This window comes from Spea bombifrons, chromosome 2 (assembly GCF_027358695.1).
Source record: "Spea bombifrons isolate aSpeBom1 chromosome 2, aSpeBom1.2.pri, whole genome shotgun sequence".
Lineage (NCBI taxonomy): Eukaryota > Metazoa > Chordata > Amphibia > Anura > Pelobatidae > Spea > Spea bombifrons.
In genome coordinates, this window is record NC_071088.1 from 21,665,611 (window position 1) to 21,685,643 (window position 20,033).

General features: G+C 40.0%; 2 protein-coding genes across 3 annotated transcripts; one reads left to right on the forward strand and one right to left on the reverse strand.

The window, feature by feature from the left end:
- The first annotated feature begins 6,303 nt into the window (after nucleotides 1–6,303).
- TSR1 (TSR1 ribosome maturation factor) lies at nucleotides 6,304–14,318 on the forward strand. The gene is made up of 15 exons (XM_053457092.1): nucleotides 6,304–6,455; nucleotides 7,530–7,633; nucleotides 8,273–8,489; nucleotides 8,864–8,998; nucleotides 9,221–9,651; nucleotides 9,769–9,928; nucleotides 10,494–10,663; nucleotides 10,767–10,966; nucleotides 11,198–11,351; nucleotides 11,528–11,638; nucleotides 12,290–12,422; nucleotides 12,856–12,972; nucleotides 13,098–13,238; nucleotides 13,774–13,848; nucleotides 13,982–14,318. The coding sequence occupies exons 1-15, from the start codon at nucleotides 6,341–6,343 to the stop codon at nucleotides 14,158–14,160; spliced, it is 2,442 nt and encodes an 813-aa protein (XP_053313067.1). The 5' UTR covers nucleotides 6,304–6,340; the 3' UTR covers nucleotides 14,161–14,318.
- Nucleotides 14,278–20,004, reverse strand: SRR (serine racemase). 2 transcript variants are annotated; one of them, XM_053457094.1, is made up of 8 exons: nucleotides 19,960–20,004; nucleotides 18,349–18,520; nucleotides 16,843–16,957; nucleotides 16,663–16,766; nucleotides 15,857–15,976; nucleotides 15,522–15,596; nucleotides 15,058–15,267; nucleotides 14,278–14,527 (listed from the first exon to the last, which is right to left on the reverse strand). In XM_053457094.1, the coding sequence occupies exons 2-8, from the start codon at nucleotides 18,514–18,516 to the stop codon at nucleotides 14,342–14,344; spliced, it is 978 nt and encodes a 325-aa protein (XP_053313069.1). In that variant the 5' UTR covers nucleotides 18,517–18,520; nucleotides 19,960–20,004; the 3' UTR covers nucleotides 14,278–14,341. The 2 variants fall into 2 exon arrangements, with proteins under 2 accessions (XP_053313069.1, XP_053313068.1); XM_053457093.1 differs by lacking the exon at nucleotides 19,960–20,004 and adding an exon at nucleotides 19,869–19,930.
- Between the last annotated feature and the right edge of the window lie 29 nt (nucleotides 20,005–20,033).

Below are 20,033 nucleotides of genomic sequence, written 5' to 3' on the forward strand. Positions count from 1 at the left end.
AAAGACCTCCCACTTACAATGTTGGGCCGTATGGTTACCAGTAAGAGACGGGGAACGGAAAGCGAATGGGTTTTTATATATTTAAATGATTTTTATTTGTTCTTTTTATTATTATAATTATTATCATAATTGGATGTAGCCGACCAACGGGACCTCCGGTTTGGCCGGCTACATCCAATTGTGGCAATGCGCTCTCTGTGACAAAAACGCTATTAAAAAATAATAATAATAATAAAATAGCATGCGTAAGTGTGGAGCGCTGGCCAAGGGGCCTGCCCTGCAGACATTAAATGAGATGAAATCACTTAATATTGGTGAGATGATCTGTCAGTGTTATGGAATCTCTTAATGTAGGGAGGCAGTCAACCTCTGACAGTTTAGAGCATTTTATGCATGTGTTGTGTTCTAGAAGTTGCTTCTTTGACACCATTTTAAGCATTTATGTGCATGCAACACACCTGTATTTTTGGATTTGTATTTGGTTAATTTAAGTCTCAAAAAAATAAGTGAGCCAGATAGAAGTTGAGAATACATTTTTTTCCTTTCCCTCTGTAGAACCGAGCCTAGCGACGTATTACCATTTCATTGGCGTGTTTTAAAAACCAGGTGAGTGTTTGTGCTATTGTGACACATAGACAGGTTAATGGTATGATAATGGTATGATACAGGGAAACGCTTAACCCCTTCAGTCCAGGAGCTTTATTTTTTTTTTATTTGCATATGTGGGTTTAATTAAGAATCCATTTTTCCATGTTTACCTATGCAAATTATACAATTTTTTTTAAGTACAAATAAGGGTTTCATTTAAAACCATAGAAACATGCACAAAAATGAGTGATGGCATGGTAAAGAAAACAAAAAAATTGGAATAAAGGACATAGCGCTCAGGAAATGCAGTATTAAAACTACTTGAATGTATATCTTAACGGCAGACCAAAAATAGAAACAGTTTCAGAGCAACCAAACAATTTTTTTTAGAAATTTTAGTTCTTGCACCTCTGTAACCCTTCACCAACATCCCCTAATTAGACATATCCTGCATACACTTGTTTTTCTTCTAGAGGGCCACATCCATCCCATAATTGGTACCCTATAGAGTAGGATTTTTTTAAAATAGTTAAGACTTAATGACGCGCCGTCATCTTGCGAGCGGCAATGTCTGGTGGTGTGTCCTGGGGTGGGTGTTCGGGGCATTTCAACGACACCATTGAAGTTTAGGAGACAATTATTGATTTCTTTCTAAGCTTTCTAAGGCCCTCCAATGGGTGTTAAGGGGTTAAGGTCCGTACAAGCGACTCTGTTGGTGGCCGGCAGGGGCCTCCTCTGGCATCAACCAATGAAGGGCAGCTTCCTTTCATTGGTTCATGCCAGAGGAGCTCAGTGCGGGTGACTAATAGAGTTGCTCATAAGGACCTTTAATTCCTGGCGCTTAAACTTCGCCTGGGGAGGTTCCAGGAGTTAATGGTCCTGTACGCTTATAAGCCGCCATATTAGTTTATTTGGTAATCGGTTTGAACAACAAAAATGCACCACTCATGTTCTCCCGAATACCAATGCAGAAATCTAATTAGCATGAGTGTCTAAATACGTGTGCCAGTGTGTTCAAACAGCCTTGGTCCCAAAGGGTACAAAAAATGAAAAACACAGTCTGGTCCTTAAGTGGCTAAACTTTTGGAGCCGGGAGACCAGACCAAGTTGCTCTGTGGTGTAACTTGTCCTACCCTTTGCCATGGAGAAAGAAATCCCTGTTCCTCCCAATTCAAGTTCCTCAGAACGGTTGCTTTAGGTGTACAGGACAAAAATAAATTGTGGAATACGAAGATTTCTTCTTTTCACAAAGACGGCGCCCAAGTCTTAATGCTGACACACACACTCCCACTTACACGCTAACACATATACACTTGCAAACACACATTCATGCTAACATGTACACATACACTTTCGCTCTAACATCCACACATACATAAATATGTACTCAATATAGATTACAGGGAGGAAGAGTCGAGTATTCATATTGATTATCAGTGTTGTATACTTGATGTTGTGACACACATGGAACATTTCAATTTTCTTTTCAGAACATAAAGTCTCAAGACTTAAATATTTTATACTTTTTATTCTACATTAAATGATTACTTATAACACAGATATATATGCTGCAGCACCTTTATCACAAAGGTACTCGTGTGGTTTTTTTTGTTTGCGCTATTAGCTGAACCACGTCCACGTTGATCTCTCACAGGCACCGATGACATCCGATGAGTTTCCTTGACAGGTTTTACTCTGATAAGCGCAAGGCGGGCACGTGGTTTTGGCAGCACTAGGGCAACATTTGGTAATCTGGAATAAATGATTGGTGGTTAGTAAATCGTAGGTGCGATGATGATGTCATTTGCAGTGATTATGCAGATATAAAAAAGCTGAGATAGATATTTGTTCAGGAGTCAGTAAAATGATGTCTGATTATTGGAATTGTAAAGGTATTATGTTACATGTAAAGAACAGCACTTACAGTCTTGTTCGCTGATGGAATCGTAGCGTCTGATACAGCCTTCGGCTATTTCACGCAAGGAATCGTCGTAGGGCATAATACAGTCTTGAGCCATTTCCATGATGGAATAGTTGTAGCGCATGATACGCTCTCTGGCTCTTTCAATGATGTAATCAGTAAAGCGTCTGCTACAGTCTCCGTCTCTTTCACCGATGGAATCATTGTAGCGTCTGATATAGTCTCTGGCTCTTTCAAGGATGGAATCATTGTAGCGTCTGACACAGTCCCTGGCTCTTTCAATGATGGAATCATTGTACCGTCTGATACAGTCTTGGGCTCTTTCTCTGGTGGAATCATCATAGCGTCTGATACGGTCTTGGGCTCTTTCACTGGTGGAATTGTTGTAGCCTCTGATACGGTCTTGGGCCGTTTCACTGGTGGACTTGCTGTAGACTATGATACAGTCTTGGGTACTTTCATTGATGGAATCCTTTTGCATTGGGACCTTAGGCCGTTGAGATGGTAATTTCGGCTCAAAGGGCAAGTCGTGTGGGCATCTGCAAAGCCAAAACAAATACCAGGGTATTACCCCATTTATAATAGTGATAATATGGCACACAGGGATGCCGGAAGAACACTAAGAAGCAGGGAAAGTTAAATAATTATAAAGTTTAGTCTTTTATGCTTCGTACTAAATTTACCTTTTGTTCTCCTCGCTTGCACTCCCTCTGAAGACGGCTGCTCCAAAACAGCTTTTAGCGGGAGAAGCCTTTGTGGGGGCAGAAGGCACCAGCGGACGTTCCCCACCACGTTGGATATGAGGTGGGATCAATGGGCTATAGTAATAGAAACAAATGAACATCAAAGCCAAAGAAAATAAGGTAAAGCACTATTTTATGATCTTCATTTTAGTGAGTTGGGTGTTTTAAACAACATTGTGTCTGTTAAATAGTTCACTATATTTGATCAAAGTATTTACCTAGGAAATCGGGCACGAAGTTTCTCCCACGGGATCGGTGTAACCAGCCTTCTTTTTACCTCTACTTTGCCTTTTTTCCTGTTAAATATGCAATCGTAAAGTCTCCCTGGTGTTTTTGGGTCTCGATTACAAGTCAGGACACTAAATGAAAAAGAAAAAAAAGATTATTGTAAAGATGAAACCTGTTTCTGCTATGAAATCTATATATGATCTATATAATCCGAACATTTGGGGGCAATTTGACTTCCGAGAGAGAGAGAAACTGTTACAGAGCATAGAAGATTCAAGGCTCTCTTGGAGCAGAGGACACAGCGGGCATCCTGTTGGATAACAATAACTGATGTTTTTAAAAATTAAAAGCTGTACATTTTATAGGGCATGAAGGGGATCCTGTGATAATTGTTGATGAACACTATTAGTGACTTAAAAGCATCTCCTATTTCTATGTGCTGCACAGAAAGTGAGCTATGGACATATATATATATATATATATATATATATATATATATATATATATATATATAAAACAATAAATAATAATTATAGTAATAGGCGTTAAGGTTCCCTTTTCCAAATATATCACCCCAACATGATCCTCTCTTACCTGGCTGAAGGAGGTTGACTAGATGTTTCTTTAAGATGGTATTTCTTGTGGCGTTTAGCATATCTCCTTATGATGACATGAGGCTGATTTGGAATAAATCGCCTTATTATCCAATAAACTAACAGAAAAAAAATGAGTAAAGCTTCCTCCATTCTCACAGATGAGTAAACAACTCTCTCTCTATCCTCTCTCGCAAAATGTGAAAGTCAGGCTCAGGTGTCTGTGTCTGAGCAGACAGACCTCTGACATCACAGAGAATTCCGGAGAGCAGTAACATTGTGACGTAATATGTGCAAGAGAAGCTAACTGCCGTATCTTTGAATACCAAAAAAAAAAAAAGAAGGAAACAGCTAATATTCATGTACATAGAGACGGCGTGATTGGGTTCTGATTGGACAATACAAGTTGTGTTACATTTGAGTCAACAAGTAACACAGCATAACATCCATTTGTATCCATTTATTCATAAACGCAAATAAATTGTCATCAATCATCATTTGAATATTCATAAATTAGTATTTATAAAAAATATCATTGCGTTTACATCGATGAGAGAAACAATCTGAAGAAGTGGTTTCTAGGTCTGACATGTTGGTGTTTGTGTTGGGTCTGCAATAAATGGATCAGATTAAAGTGTTTTGACTCGTATTATTTTTCCGGTGATTATTTTCTGCCGTCTGACTTTACTCGCTTCTTAGCTTCGGATCTGAGGCTGCCGTTGAGGCGCGATGTGTTTCCCCCGACAGCTTTGGGTGAAACCCGGAGAGTTCCCAGGTCTGCTGATCTGCGATAATATTATAATGTTTTATTTATATAGCGCCAAGCGATTTCCGCAGCACTTCTTTCAGTCCGTACATTCAAAGCGTCTGACTGAAATAGAACTTGCAGACTGAGACTAATAAGATATTGTATTTTTCTTTGGGACAGCTCGGGCTTTCTTGTGAAATCACATTCATGTGTGGAACACGCTGTTTAGGAATATCGTTTTAAAACGTGTGGAAGATGTTTTAGAAATGCATTTTTTTCACAGTTTTCCGTGCAATATGTGAAAAGACTTAAATACAATCAGTAACCTGTCCTCATTAACCACTCTGCATGCAGGGCCAGACTGGCCCCCCGGGATACCGGTGATACTGGGTGGCCGGCAGACCAACATTCAAAACAGCCGGTGAGTGGCTGCAAGCGGGATTGAAAGCCTCCTCCGGCTGCCGGCGCCTAATGAAGTTAAAGGTTCCGGCGTGCACGCACCGCGTCGCCCAATGGCCGTGCCTCAGCACTTTGTCCCATGTCTTAAAAGGGGTGGGACGAAGATCTGAGGCACGGCCATTGGGTGGCATGGTGCGTGCACGCCGGCCCCTTTAATTTCATGAACGCCGGCCTCCACCCGAGGCAAAGTGACATATAGGGTGGTTAAAGGGCATTTCTAGAGGCAGAGTGGCATAAAGGGGGTTAAAAGGCATATCAGGGAGGCAGAGTGCTACCTCTAACTGCACTTTCAGTTAACATTATTAAATTAATTAAATTAACCCTCTGTCATCAGCATTAAATTAACTCTTAATACCCCATCAACCATAACTGCCCCTAATCTAACCCTAAACACCTCATTAACCATTACGGCCCCTGAAATTAACCATAAAGACCCCATTAACCATAACTGCCCCTAAATTAACCCTAAACACCCCATCAACCATAACTGTCCCTAAAATTAACCCTAAAGACCCCATCAACCATAACTGCCCCTAAAATTAACCATAACTGCCCCAAAATTAATTGCATGTACTCCAGATAAATGACCTAATAAATTGGTATTGTTGATACAGTCTGTTAAGGGTTAATTTAGGGGCATTTATGGTTGATGGGGTGTTTAGGGTTAATTTTAGGGACAGTTATGGTGGATGGGGTGTTAAGCGTTAATTTAATGCTGAGGACTGAGGGTTAATTTAATGGATTTAATAAAGTTAACTTAAGGTGCAGTTAGAGGTAAAGGAGCAGGGCAGGCCCGACCATCGAGCAGAGTGGGGCAATTGCTCCAGGTGGCACTTTTGAAGGGGCGGCACTTTGCCACACTGAGTGATCCGAAGATTCGGATCATGAATCGGATCATTTCAGTGAACGAGTTGAAATGATCCGATTCACTTTAATGATCCGAACTTTCCATCACAAACGGCCTTGTGAGGAGGGCAGGGCTGACAGCTTCCGCCCTCAGTTGGGCGGGGTCTGCGTCTCTCCGGAACTCCCATGCCGTGGATAGAAGTCTCGTGGTATCATGGCGGCGGGCGATAAACAAGCGGCTCACCGGCCTGGGTCCTTTAAACAGCCGAACAAACCACATAAAACCGGGAGGCACCGAGGTCGCGGTGCTCAGGATAGGGAAAACAAAGGTGAGCCGGGAACGCGCGGCAGCGTTAGCTCAGAGGTGCCTGTCAGGCGGGCGCAATGATCCAGCAGCTCCACGTGTTGTGGCCGGGGATCAGACATGCTTCTGACGTTACCCGTCTGCCCCGATTCTCATTACTAAACGTTACACTTGCAGCCTTCCCGCTCCATCACATATACCGTATGCACCCGTGTCCTGTGCTTCTTATGGGCCATTTATTTTTATACCACGTCCCCTGCATTAAGGGCTATGAGTTCTGCTGTATTAGGGCGCCGGTTCTATATACCGGTGTAATGCTCGCACAGTGTGGTATTCCATATTTCTATCTGTGTAAAGGTGTTCGCGATCCATAACTATTTCCGCTTATTTAAGCAATGACCGGAATAAATATACATTCCTCTAGTATATCTTGGTCGTTATGTAGTAGATTGAATTACAGCTCAATCGATAATTTTCACTTGTGTGATCTGCCAATGATGTCGTTCGGAACAGATTCTCTAGAACTCCCAGGAGCATGCAGGCTGTCATAGCGACTTTAATATGCGTTTGTCCATCAAGGGCACTAGCCGATCCCTATGAACCAGCCCCTGTATCTGCTGAGGTCGCTATGTTTTTGAGCCACCATTGAAATCAAAGTCTTGCCACTGATGGCTCATCCACTTCAACAGTCGTTGAGCTATAATTACAGTTACAAGAACGTAACAGCTGCCCAGACTCAAGAGTCCAACTCAAAAGCCAACTGCTGACTTCTCTAGCATTATATTAGAGAATATCTCATAAATATAAACAATGGTCATTGTCTGCTGGTAAAAGGTACCAGTCACACTGCTCCATAGCATGTATATCCAATCTCCGTTGAATTACATCTCTAATGGTTGGCCACTACTTTTTTTTCAATTTTTAAATATATTTTATATCCTTTACTTCCCGGCTATGGCAACATGAATTATGCTTATCAGCAAAAATGTATTCTACATTCCTTCCGTAAATATAATCGGATTTACTTTCTTGCTTGTTTGTCGTTGTAGAATATTTTAATATCTTGTCATCCTATTTTGTATTTTTCTTTCTCTTTTAGGCAGAGTTCCAGCAAAAGCCCTTGGTAAAAAGCTGCGTAAAGACCTGAGCAAGCTGGACAGGAGACACAAAGCTAACCAGCTCCGTAGACAGCGGAAGGAGGCTGTGAGTATTTCATGTGTTTTGAGCACTATGATTCTTAAGGTTCCCTTTAAAGCGGAACGGATTAAGCAGAATTTATGGTGACTGCTACATTTTTAACCCCTTAAGGACAATACTGTTTCTTACTCGTAGTATATTGTGGGACAATGGCTCTTTTAACATTTTTCAGTGTTGCTGTTTAGCTGTGATTTTCTTCTTTCTCATTTCGTGCTCCCACACATATTATATATTGTTTTTTTTCAGGACAAACAGGGCTTTCTTTAGATATCATTAATTTTATCATATCATCTAATTTACTATAAAAAAAAAATGATAAAATATGGGTATTTTTTGTTAAAAAAAATTACTTTTTCTCACTTTTTAAACAAAAAACTTTTACTCGTCTGCAAAAACTAATGAAAAAAACTGCTAAATAGATTCTATTTGTCCTTAGTTTAGAAATACCCAATGTTTTTTTTGCTTTTTTCTGCATGTTATGGGGCAATAAGTACAGGTAGCGTTTTGCTATTTGAAAACCTTTTTTTTTTTTTTCCAAATCTGGTAAATGTTTTCAATAGCCCAGAAGTTTGATAGCAAAATGTCACAAAAAGTTTCTTTAGTATTTAATTCTGTGGTGGTTCTCCCCATCTACTGCGACTGCAGGTCCTTACAGAGAAGAGAAATCTGGGCAGTAAAGATGGGCCCCCGCATTTGGTTGTGGTGGTTCCACTTCATGCTGGTACACTTACCAGCAGCCTTGTGACATTGGTACAGAGCAATGAAGGTGATGTGGTGTATGAAGATAATCAAAGAGGTGGCATATTTTCTCTGGTGTGCCCAAAACTCAAGCAAAGATGGTGCTTCATCCAAGCAAACCGAGGTATGAAGATGTATGGGCTTTGCCTTCTATTTAAAGAGATGGGTTCACTCAAACTCTATAGTGATGCTATTTTCATCTATAGTGATGAAAATTGAGTGTAGTGTAAGGCAGCTAAGTAACTATTGATGATAATATAGGTTGCTTATTAGATGTTCTTAACCAAGAGCCATAATTGGCATACCTCTTCTGGAATGTGTTGACAGGTTTGTTTGGGGGGTGGGTTGAATTTTTTAAATGGTCAACAACTGTTCCTTGGGCTCAAGCATGTTCTAGAACTACTTCTAAGGATAAATACGTTCTGGAGATGGTTGATAAACTAGCTTCTGAACATATCGCTTGGTCTTGAAATGCCTCTCTTTGCCTATTTTTGTTAGATGACCTACATTCTGTGCTGGATCTGGCTAAGGTGGCTGACACACTCCTGTTTGTTCTTGATTCACAAGACGGATGGGATAGTTATGGTGACTACTGTCTCTCTTGCCTCTTTGCACAGGGCCTTCCAAGTTATGGTAAGTAAACCCGCGGTACATAAAAATACCCTTCATTTAAAGAGGAGGGGGTCACATTGCTTTTATTTTTTTATACTTTTCAATTCTGTCTCCCTTATTTAGTCTTTATGGTTGCAATATCATTTTTAATGCAAGATGCATTTATAAAGATCACTTCATAAAGAAAGCATATTTCTTGACTATATAAATATAGATTTTAAAAAAAATCCTGTTATGTTTTAGTACTTGCTGTACAAGGAATGAATGAGCTGCCAATTAAGAAAAGGACAGATGTAAAGAAACAGCTGAGCAAAATTACAGAGAAGAGGTTCCCTGATTCAAAGCTTTTCCAAGTGGACACAGAACAGGAGGCGGCTGTACTCTTGAGGCAGATGGCCATTCAAAAGCAACGTCATCTTGCATTTCGCAGCCGTCGATCGTACATGGTTGCCCAGAGAGCAGACTTCCTCCCGACTGATGAAAGTGGCCTGATAGGAACCCTAAAGGTGTCTGGCTACGTCAGAGGCCGGGAGCTAAATGTGAACAGACTATTGCACATTGTGGGCTATGGAGACTTCCAGATGACCCAGATTGATGCTCCTCCTGATCCCTATCCGTTGAACCCCAAAGTCCACAAGACAAAGACAAAGAAAGGACAAGATGTGGAAATGGAGGTATGACTTTTTCTCGGCTTGTCAATTGAAATTTTAAAGAAACTAAATGTATACAATTGCATTTCTAAGGAGCAAATAGAAAATTAACATGGCTTACAATTCTCCAATATTGTGTAGGACAATGCCGATGCTAACTTGGCAGAAATGGAAGAAGATCTCAAAATTCTAATGAAAGTGGATCCCATGGCACAGGATTCTTTACAGTCTGAGGTTGTCCCTGATCCTATGGAAGGGGAACAGACTTGGCCCACTGAAGAGGAGCTGAAGGAGGCTGAAGGTCAGCCGCAATTTATTTTCATTTGGTCATATTCATTATATTGCAGTTATTTGGTGGGATTTTCATTTCATTTGTCCTCCTGACTACCATCATGACAGTAGAGCGCCTTACTTATTACAATAAATCCTTGTCTTTCACATTTTCTGACTTTCATCAGCACATGGACGCACATTTGAGTTTGTTTTGTTGTTGCAAGTCGCGCTGTTTGAATATTTTTTCTACTGATTTTGAAATCTTTTCTGTAATGTACTGCGATCCACATGAGGATATGAACTGAATTACTTTTGTACTCTTTCCGTAAAGAGAATAATCCAGCAACTCATGACTACTCCGTAAAGGTGCAGTGAGTGCTGGCTCCACCATTGTAAATTTTAGTTATGGTGGGATATATTCCCTCTTTCCATGTTAGTGTTTCCAAGGCCATATATATATTTTTTTCTTTATTTGCTTTGTTGGGTCTAGTGTTCTGAATAAAACCCGGGTGCTATGCACACGTTCTACGTTTCTGACAGAATTTTTCCTGTTGGCTGAATAATTTTATAATCAAAATTAACCTTCCCTCTAGATTGTTTAAGAGGAAAAGTAAAAGTTGTCCGAAAGGTTCCAAAAGGGACATCCACGTATCAAGCTGCCTGGATCTTGGATGATGAAGAAAGTAGTGGTGAAGAGGGTAGTGACGACGATGATGATATGGAGGAGGAACAAGATGACGCTATGGATGAAGCGGTTTCTGAGGTGCATGGAGCAATTATTGTCTAGATATTAACAGGAAAACTTTTCCACTTTACATGTTTTTGAAACATCCCCATCTGAAAACTGTTTATCCGTGTCTTGTAAGGATGATGAGGGGAGTGGTAATGATGAGCCAGAGGAGAGCGAGACGGTTACCATCCCAGACTCTACCAGGGATGACAAATATGATGAGAACATTAATGAAGTAGAGGAGGAGCAGATGCTTGAAAAATATAAGCTGCAGCGTGAAAATGAGTTGTTTCCTGATGAAGTGGACACGCCGCGGGACCAGCCCGCTAGAGTCAGGTGAGATATCCGGTAATTGCAGAGTCCAATCCTGTACTCCATATGTATATATTAATCCCAGTTCTTATCTCATTTGCATTGTCTAGCTGTATTCTTTCATACTGGGGTGTGAGTATGTGTGTATAAAATATGGATTTTGAATAAAAACATGGGATTTAGGTTTGTGCTTCTCTAAAACTCGGTGTACTTAATGATCGTGTCTTATCAGTATGTAACAGTGCCGTATTTCAGGTTTCAGAAATATCGGGGCTTGAAAAGCTTTCGTACTTCACCTTGGGACGCCAAAGAGAACCTACCTAGTGATTATGCCCGGATCTTCCAGTTCCATGATTTCTTTAGAACGAGGAAGCGTGTCTTCAGAGACCTAGACGATGAGGGAGCAATGGTAATTACAATCAGAAGTAACATCTATCGTACGATGATTCTTACCCACGCTAACATCTCAATGGATTGTCATCAGCGCGCCTTATAACTATGCGTTTGTTTTTAATTGAATGTTGGATTAGAGATGCCTGACACTTGTAATCCCCAAATCTAAGAGATTCCCGTTCTAACCTTTAGGTCGGCTGGTATGTTACTGTACACATCAACAACGTTCCTGTCTCTGCAATGGAGCACTTCAAGCAAGGGGGTCATCTCGTCCTATGTTCGCTTCTTCCTCATGAACAAAAGGCAAGTATATTTATGTGTTGTATGTACGCTTATCGAAGCCATATGTTTCATATACTTAGTGCGGGTGGAGTTTTGATTCTGCATCTGTAAGTTTCTCTGTGATACAGAATTTTTAAATCTTGGTTTGTAGTCCAGATAAAAAAAAATCTGAAAACGGCACCTTTGGCATTAATACATAGTCTGAGGCAGAATTGTTAACTAAAAATTAAATTTTTTTTTTTAATGCATGAGCTCAGACTTGAAGCCCCTGTTGTTATCGAGGGCATTTTAATACAAAAGTGAGTTGCAGGCGGAGTGCAAAATACTTCCCTTTTAGAAAACGCTCCTGTATTTTAAAGTATGGTCTTGTAAATGGATTCCAATAAGCATTACTTTGTATCGCTGATCACAATAGGTGGGTATATAGAAGCAATCCAGCTAATTTACTGTGACTCCAGTGCTAGTTGTCATCGCCTGGTTATTAGAATCCAATCAATTTGTCTTCGAGACACTTAAATATAGCACAATGGCGCTGTCGAGTGGAGAATAGCCACGTACGGCTAATTATTGTTACCCCACTGCCTATTAAAGGCTTTTGTGGTGAACCAAACCAATGTTCTCACATCTTGGGGACGGTGACCCTGCCACGTCTCTCACTGTGTGTGTTTGCAGATGTCCGTCGTGAATATGCTGGTCAGAAGACACCCGGGCAACAGCGAGCCCATCGAAGCTAAGGAGGAGCTGATATTCCACTGCGGCTTCCGGCGTTTCCGGGCATCTCCTCTCTTTTCTCAGCATACATCTGGTATGTAATGCAAATGCTATGACGCGCTCCGTCTTTTCCCTCTTCATATGATTTCTCCGGCTCTTCGTGTTAGCAAACAGTTTGAGGAAAGAAAACAATGTTTAACAAGATTGCTACAAACTACTTTTTAACGACTGCAACTTCTTACAGGACTTATTTTTTGGTTTTAACCTTTTTAAAGAATGCGTATTAAGTTACCCTTTAAAAGAGCAGTCACAACATATTAGTTTAGTTACATTGATGCCCCTATACCCCAGTAATCCCCTGCTTTTGAGGCACACTATATCACTCAAAGTATGTAGACCCCCACGGTGGGTGCATTTGAATGCTGCCAGCTAAATGATTAATTTATGATCTGTTTACACTACTTTTTTTTTTATTTTTTTTTTACAAGCTTGTGATTAACCTGTTTGTGACTGGTCTCTTCTTCCAGCGGATAAACACAAATCTGAGCGTTTTCTGCCCTCCGGTGTGGCAGTGGTGGTCACTGTGTATGCGCCAATTACATTCCCACCAGCATCCATACTCATATTCAAGCAGAGGGATAACGGTAAGCTTGGCCGGAGTGGAGGGAGATATATTTACATAGACACACATTATGTATATGTTATACACACGGAATTCTGCACGTGCTCCGAGGAGACGGTGAGGAAACTCCTCTGTCTTTTTCTTTAGGAATGCATGATCTGGTGGCAACAGGTTCCCTTCTTAATGTGGATCCGGACAGAATCATCATCAAGAGGATTGTGCTGAGTGGTCATCCATTCAAAATATTGAAGAAAACGGCTGTGGTACGCTACATGTTTTTCAACAGAGGTACGTGCTCATTTCACGTGTACGGAAGAGATACTCGAGAGCGTTTGGAAAGTTTAAGTGTAACCTCACAGATCTATTATTCTTCGCCTTGCTAACCTTGTACAAGCTTGGAGCTGTCTCATGCGTGATAACACAATTACCACCCATGCCAAAGATTGACTGCTGTGTTGTGGACTAATAAGGGTTCATATACTCTTTCCACCCCACAATGTGAATGTTTTAATGATGAATTCAATATAGGCAAGAACAATACAATAATCTATTTAGTTGAAACAGATTGTTCTTTATTGTAACTTAGATGGTTATATTTTTAAGTGTGGGGGGGAGTGCGGTCTATAATCAGGCAAATACGGTATCTTTTCACATTAGGTTTGTATATATTAATGTTTATGCCACTGGAATGGGAATAAATGTAAAACATATACATAACCAAAGGTTTTCTACCAGTAATCATTTGGAAGATTGCATTTCTAACTGCTGCGATTTGGCTTTCTGTGCATATGTTACATCTGAGTTAAGTATTTTATCTTTGCAGAGGATGTGCTATGGTATAAGCCAGTGGAGATGCGCACAAAGTGGGGCCGCAGAGGACATATCAAGGAGCCTTTAGGTAAGTTAAAAATGACGTCCAGTCCTTTCTAAGAATCATGGCTGCGTGTTTGCGGCCTCTAATTAGTTAAAAATCATTTATTGTAAAAAGCTGTTGTACTCTTTAATCCCCGATAACTTTTTTGTTAAACCAGGAACGCATGGCCATATGAAGTGTCATTTTGATGGGCAACTGAAATCACAGGACACTGTGCTAATGAACCTGTACAAGCGTGTGTATCCTAAATGGACTTTTGATCCTTACGTGAGTCCACCTGTAACCTGGGTAAAGAATGAACATACAATTGATCCAGCAGAAGTGGAGATGGACTAAGTCCTTGAATTGATGCAGTTTATTGACATCTTATGACGACCTCATCGTGCCTTGGAAGAGACCCATCTATTTATTTTGTGTGAATGGTGGGATGATTAAAAAGACAAAAAAAACACATTTTCCTTGTTTGTTGTGATATAAATTTATCTGCAACATCATCCATCCTGAAAGTTGTTTGGTTTCAAAGCGGCTCCCGCAGCCAGTCTGCATCCCCCAAGTCTATGTTTCCGCCGCACAGCACCACACATACGTTTTGAAGATCATGCCCAACATCTTTAAAACGGCTGGACAGAACAGCAGCTAAACCCAGGCCGGCGGTTGGCTCAATGAGCAGCTTCAACCTCTGCCACACCAACCGTGTAGCAACCTGTATGTGGGGAAAAGACAAAGTAATGAAACCTTAAAACGCTCTTAGAAACTGGGCTTAAAGATTCCAGTTCACTGACTTTTTGGCATGAAGGGCACACCCCAGCGAGCTTCCTCCAAAGCTATATGGAACGTATTGTGAATTTGGTGACGCTTCTTCAGTCATTACCAATTAAACCATGCAAAGCTAAGGTGGTCTTCTTGGAGGTGATGCTTACTGGGGTTGGCTCTATTAGTAATGTGGCCAAAGAATTATTAAAGTACCAATATAAAATTGCAGTGCCTAAAAGTATAACGGCTTAAACAAGGACTATGCAATCACAGAATCATCAAAAAAACTGACATTTTGGGTTGGTGAAACCTCTCGCGGTTGAATTTTAACTGATGTGGCTAGGGATTTTAAATTGTTTGCTTTTTCTGAGGATAGGTTAGTCCGGACTGACGTTTTGGTAGGATTTTAGAAAGCCTACACTACGGCCCCTGACTCTTTGTCTTTTCTTCTTCCCATTACTTTAAATCACTCGACTTTACCTTAATCTCTTCCTCTCGGACTACAAACACATCATCTACCAGGTCCCGAATAATTGGCCATGTGTTAGGCCCAATGCTGGTCTTCACACTGTCTGCTATGGTGGTTGGAGGTCGGAGGTTAGGGGTCAGCATGCCATTAACCTTGGAACGGTAGCAGTCATCTGCATTTAAAGGCTCTGCTGCATATATTCTCACTTCTGGTTTTATTGCCTGTGAAATAAGTTTAAACAAAATAATATTGATATAGGAACAGGAAGAATAGCGGTACTTTGAGAAAAACACAACCCTCCTGCTATATACAAAGAAAACAAGGAGTCTCAGGCAGCCGTCTTGTCCCATTAAACACTTAATGTCGGCTGCATAAATCCCAGCTTTAAGGGTGCATGTTTGCTTTAACAAATGTATTTTTACAGACACTGACAAGTATAAGCATTATTTGACAGAAGCCATGTAAATATACTGACCTTTATAGCAACGGCTATTCCTGCCAACATCCCTCCACCACCTACAGGTATGACAACTGCCTCCAGTCCTGGCACCTGTTAAGACAAAGCACCTGTTGCATTTTAAATTTAATACAAAGGACAAGATGGTATTTTTAAATCTAGTTCTTCAGGATTTTCACATTTATTTAGTCCACACACTTAAGGTTCATGAATGTCCTGAAATCAATGAAAAGCCATCGGTGTTGCATCGGATGGTAGCGCTGTATTAAGACGCATTAGGATGAAGAACGTTATGAAGCTTCAATCCAGACGTACGCTTTCGTTGCTTTATAGTCTTAACACCAGAGCGGTACCTGCTGTAGCACTTCCAGGCCGATGGTTCCCTGTCCTGCAATCACATCTGGGTCTTGATTTGGATGCACCAACACTCCACCAGTCATGGTCACAGTCTGAGCCGCCACCTCTGCTCGGGACTTTATTAGGAAGGAACGCAGGACAAGCTGATCAGGTTTCGGTATTTATTAAATAGATTTTTGGGACTTGTTAATCATGATTTCTTAATCGCATGTATCCTTTTTAAATATTTCTACAAATGTGTGTGTAAAAACAACCAATTTACTTAAATAGCAGTGTGAATGGCTGCCAATCTTCAGTAGTCTACTAGTGTAAAGAAAATGAACAAAGAACTGGTTGGAGTCCCCCTTATATTTATATATATAAAAAAAAAAGAATCAACATGGAGGTACCTATGGAGTGAGTATAACCCAAGGTTAAAACAATAAAGCCAGTTATTTTATTAGGACGTGACCTCAGGTCAGCTGCTACCACAGAACCTATGTTGGTACAGACCAAATCTATCTGCATAGATTGAATGGACTTCCTAATGATTAGTTCGGGTTGAATTGTACATTAATTCTATGTTTTTAGATTCCTGGAAAGTTGCCGGAGACCATCAAGACATTTATTTGTGTGTTTACTTTCAGGACACAAAGTTTCGATGATTCCATCTCCTGAAGAAACCGAACATGACGTTTAGTCTTTGGATTGCTACATTATAAAAATATATATGTTGAGATCCATTAGGTGGGTGCTATCATTGTATAATGAGGCGTCATTTTTTCTGATTTGTGAAATTAATAAAAAAAGAAAAGACTGTCACCTCATCCGTAGGTTCACATTCCACGATTAAGGCACCGTAGCCACGGATTGCAGCTTTTTTGCAGGATGCAGCCGTCTTTGGTACCACAACATGTGCAGGAATGCCTGTGAGATCAATATACAATAGGTAGGGGTCCGTTTGGTCCTGTAATCGTATAAGTACATATAACCCATGCTATACCTCTCATCCTCGCTGCCAGTGCTAGAGCTTGGCCATGATTGCCACTGCTGTGGGTCACAACAGCCATGGATTTGTTTGCAGGGAGCTTGCTAACTGCATTTAATGCACCTCGAATCTGAAAAAGAAATAATAAACAAACTCAGGCAACGTTAATATATGCATACACAGAAAAACTAGATGCCCTTTTTGCTACTGAAAGTTTTGAAATATATTTGACTATTACTGCCAGGACAGGACTTAGGAGAGGAATGGGCACTACATTGTAAGCTTGCGAGCAGGGCTCTCTCCACCAAATGTATCGGTTTGTCTTAGTCTGTCAATTCTTGTCTTGTCATATCCCTTGAATTTATGTATTGTATTAAGCGCTGCATAAACTGTTGGCGCTATATAAATAAAGGATAATAATAATAATAATATATCAGTATTTGTTTTTTGAGGTGTTTTTATAATCTGTGTCACAATGATCTACAAATTTTTATAGGATGACTACTTGTTATGTATGGTTTAGCCATTGTACAGTGCTGCGGAATATGGTGGCGCTATATAAATCAATAATATTAAACCCACTTTAAAACATTTAAACCATATATAGGTCTATTCATAAATTGCTATGCTGGCCCGTTACAGTACTGCATGATTTTGATTGAATGCTGCCCCCTTGTGGCTGAATTATATCAAAAAAAGTATTTGTACAAAAGTAACACAAGTTAAAAATGTCTAAAGTATGTTTAAATATTCTGCGTTCTTACATTTGGTCTTTTCGTTGAATATCTAGAGAATGTGTTTAAAATACCAACCTCCTGCTAAATCTCCTGGTAAGTTTAGTTACATTTAGTTTATATTCCATAATTTTTCATTTGCATAGCAGTGGGATCATGTAACGAATGTCTACACAATTACTAGGAAAGTCTGTAGTAATTTGTACTGGATGTATCAGGAATTGTGTAAGATGACTTACACTGCAACACCTGAAATGCATATATTTGGCATAAGAAAGCAACCTAAGCAATTTTGCCCCTACCATCTATTGGTACTAGAAAGCTGTATTTAAAGGGACGCTCCAGCCATCACTCCATATGATAAGTGTACGGTCCCTTTAAAGTTTCATGTGGTCTATTTTGTGAATGCACATGGGATTCTGCATGCACCTCCAGTCAGATCCAGCACAAGCTCAGATTCATTACATGTATTTTACTGTCACTGACTGACAGCTTAAGCAGCCAATGAGTGGAAAGAAATTTTTGGATTGTTGAAGTTGCATCATGGGCCAACACAGAAAAAGATGTAAGGCTCCATACATTTTCATGACCTTAGAAGTGTTCTTCAGATGGACTTCCGAGGTTCCAAAATCTTTCCCTACGTTGGCCCAATAAAAAGGTACCAACTTCAACTAAAGAATCTTTTCTCTTGGGCTAATATGGCTACGTGATGTTTCTTATTAAGTCTTGGCTATACAAAAAAAAAAAAACATGGATTATTTAAACTCAACTATTAACCAATGTTAACCTTAAATGATCCGGTTTTCTGCAGCAGCTCGCACTTAAAGAAAAGCTTGCGTGCCGCTAACGCATCCAGACTTGAGCTGGTCAGCACAGGCGTCATATGGACCGACTCATGGATTCTCTCCCGGGCTTCCTGCACATCTTTTAGTGAGATGCAATACTCGGCACTCATTGCCCTAGAAAAATAAATAAATAATAATAAATACATTAAAAAAAAATAATATATATATGTCATCTTCTCTATCTTGTAACAGGAGTATTGCATCTGCTGGTACTCTGTAAATAAACTACTCACCAGTGGTTAAGTAACTACAATTCCCGCCATGCTTTGTTCTACCATAAGCACATCTTTCCATTATGATTTTGGAAGGTGCTGTTAGCATTTATAAACCTCACCTCAAGTGTTAGGCTTGCTAGCTAAAAGTATGTCACTCAGAGGATATATTTTCATAAAGTACGAGATAAAAATTAAGAATTTTTGGAGCCCTTCACAGCGAGGAAGACATTATAGAAATCCCCTGATTAGCCTCTCCTCAGAGATTATATTTATATTTTATCTTTTAATCTGAGCAAATTCATTTTCCAAGCCGGCTCAGTTGCTTTGCTCTGGTTAGATAAGGCTAACTGTGAAAATACAACAAGACAGCAAGTCATTATGGGGTATATATACAAAAAAAAAAAAAAAAAAAAATAATGGCAGATAATGGAAGTGTCTTACCTTGCGCTACAGTATATTAACTATTTAATTACCAGAACCATACAATGTAGAAATTCACTTGCTTAAAAGTAGGTGCAATTCATTGAACCCAGTTCTGGGTTTTATCATTAAAATAAAGAAGTCACAAAGAGTTAACGTAAAGACAAAGCTGGTAGATTGTGGACTTCATACCCGGTAAGAGACTTTGAATACTATGCGCTGCACTTACTCGCTCACTGAGGGACTCGTTAAAGACGGCATTTGCCCGTGAAATTATTATTAATAGTTTTATTTATATATAAATGAAAAGTTAATCTGGCCCTGCAAAATGCATAGATAAATCTGTGAAATATAAGTCGGGCCAGTGTTTGCCCTTTATAATACACCATAAAGAATGGTCTGAAATCTCCCAATTTGGTGAATAAACCCCAGAAAGGTTTACGTTGGTTAGAACTGCGCCAAACTTACGATACTGTATTTACAGAGAGCAGTCCCGGCTCAATGCGCTAAACGTAGAGCAGTTACCATGGAAACCAATGGACTATTGATGGTGAATGCTCCATAATCTGTGCCCTACTGCTGAACTGCTCTTTATACAAAAAAGATCGAAGTGTTACTTTGAAAGGCAATGTGTTCTTTTGCACAAAGTGACAACCCTATAAACACAACTCATTGTACATTATAATACCAGCTCACTGCAAACACTACATACAGCAATAAACAACCGGAAAGCATAATATGCAAAACGCATTAATCCTTAGATAATTCCACCTAGCATATAACTGAAAAATACAAAATATTGTGCAAAATAATCAAAATCTCCTCACTCTGCAAACTAATCTCCTCGTTATGTTGAAGCAGGAAGTATCGGCCAGTATTCTGAGACCGGTGTGACTGTGTATCTGTACTAAAACTTACACAGGTTCATCTATGGATTCTTTCCGTACAAAAACATGGCGGCATTTCTCGTACGCTTTGCTCATGCACATTCT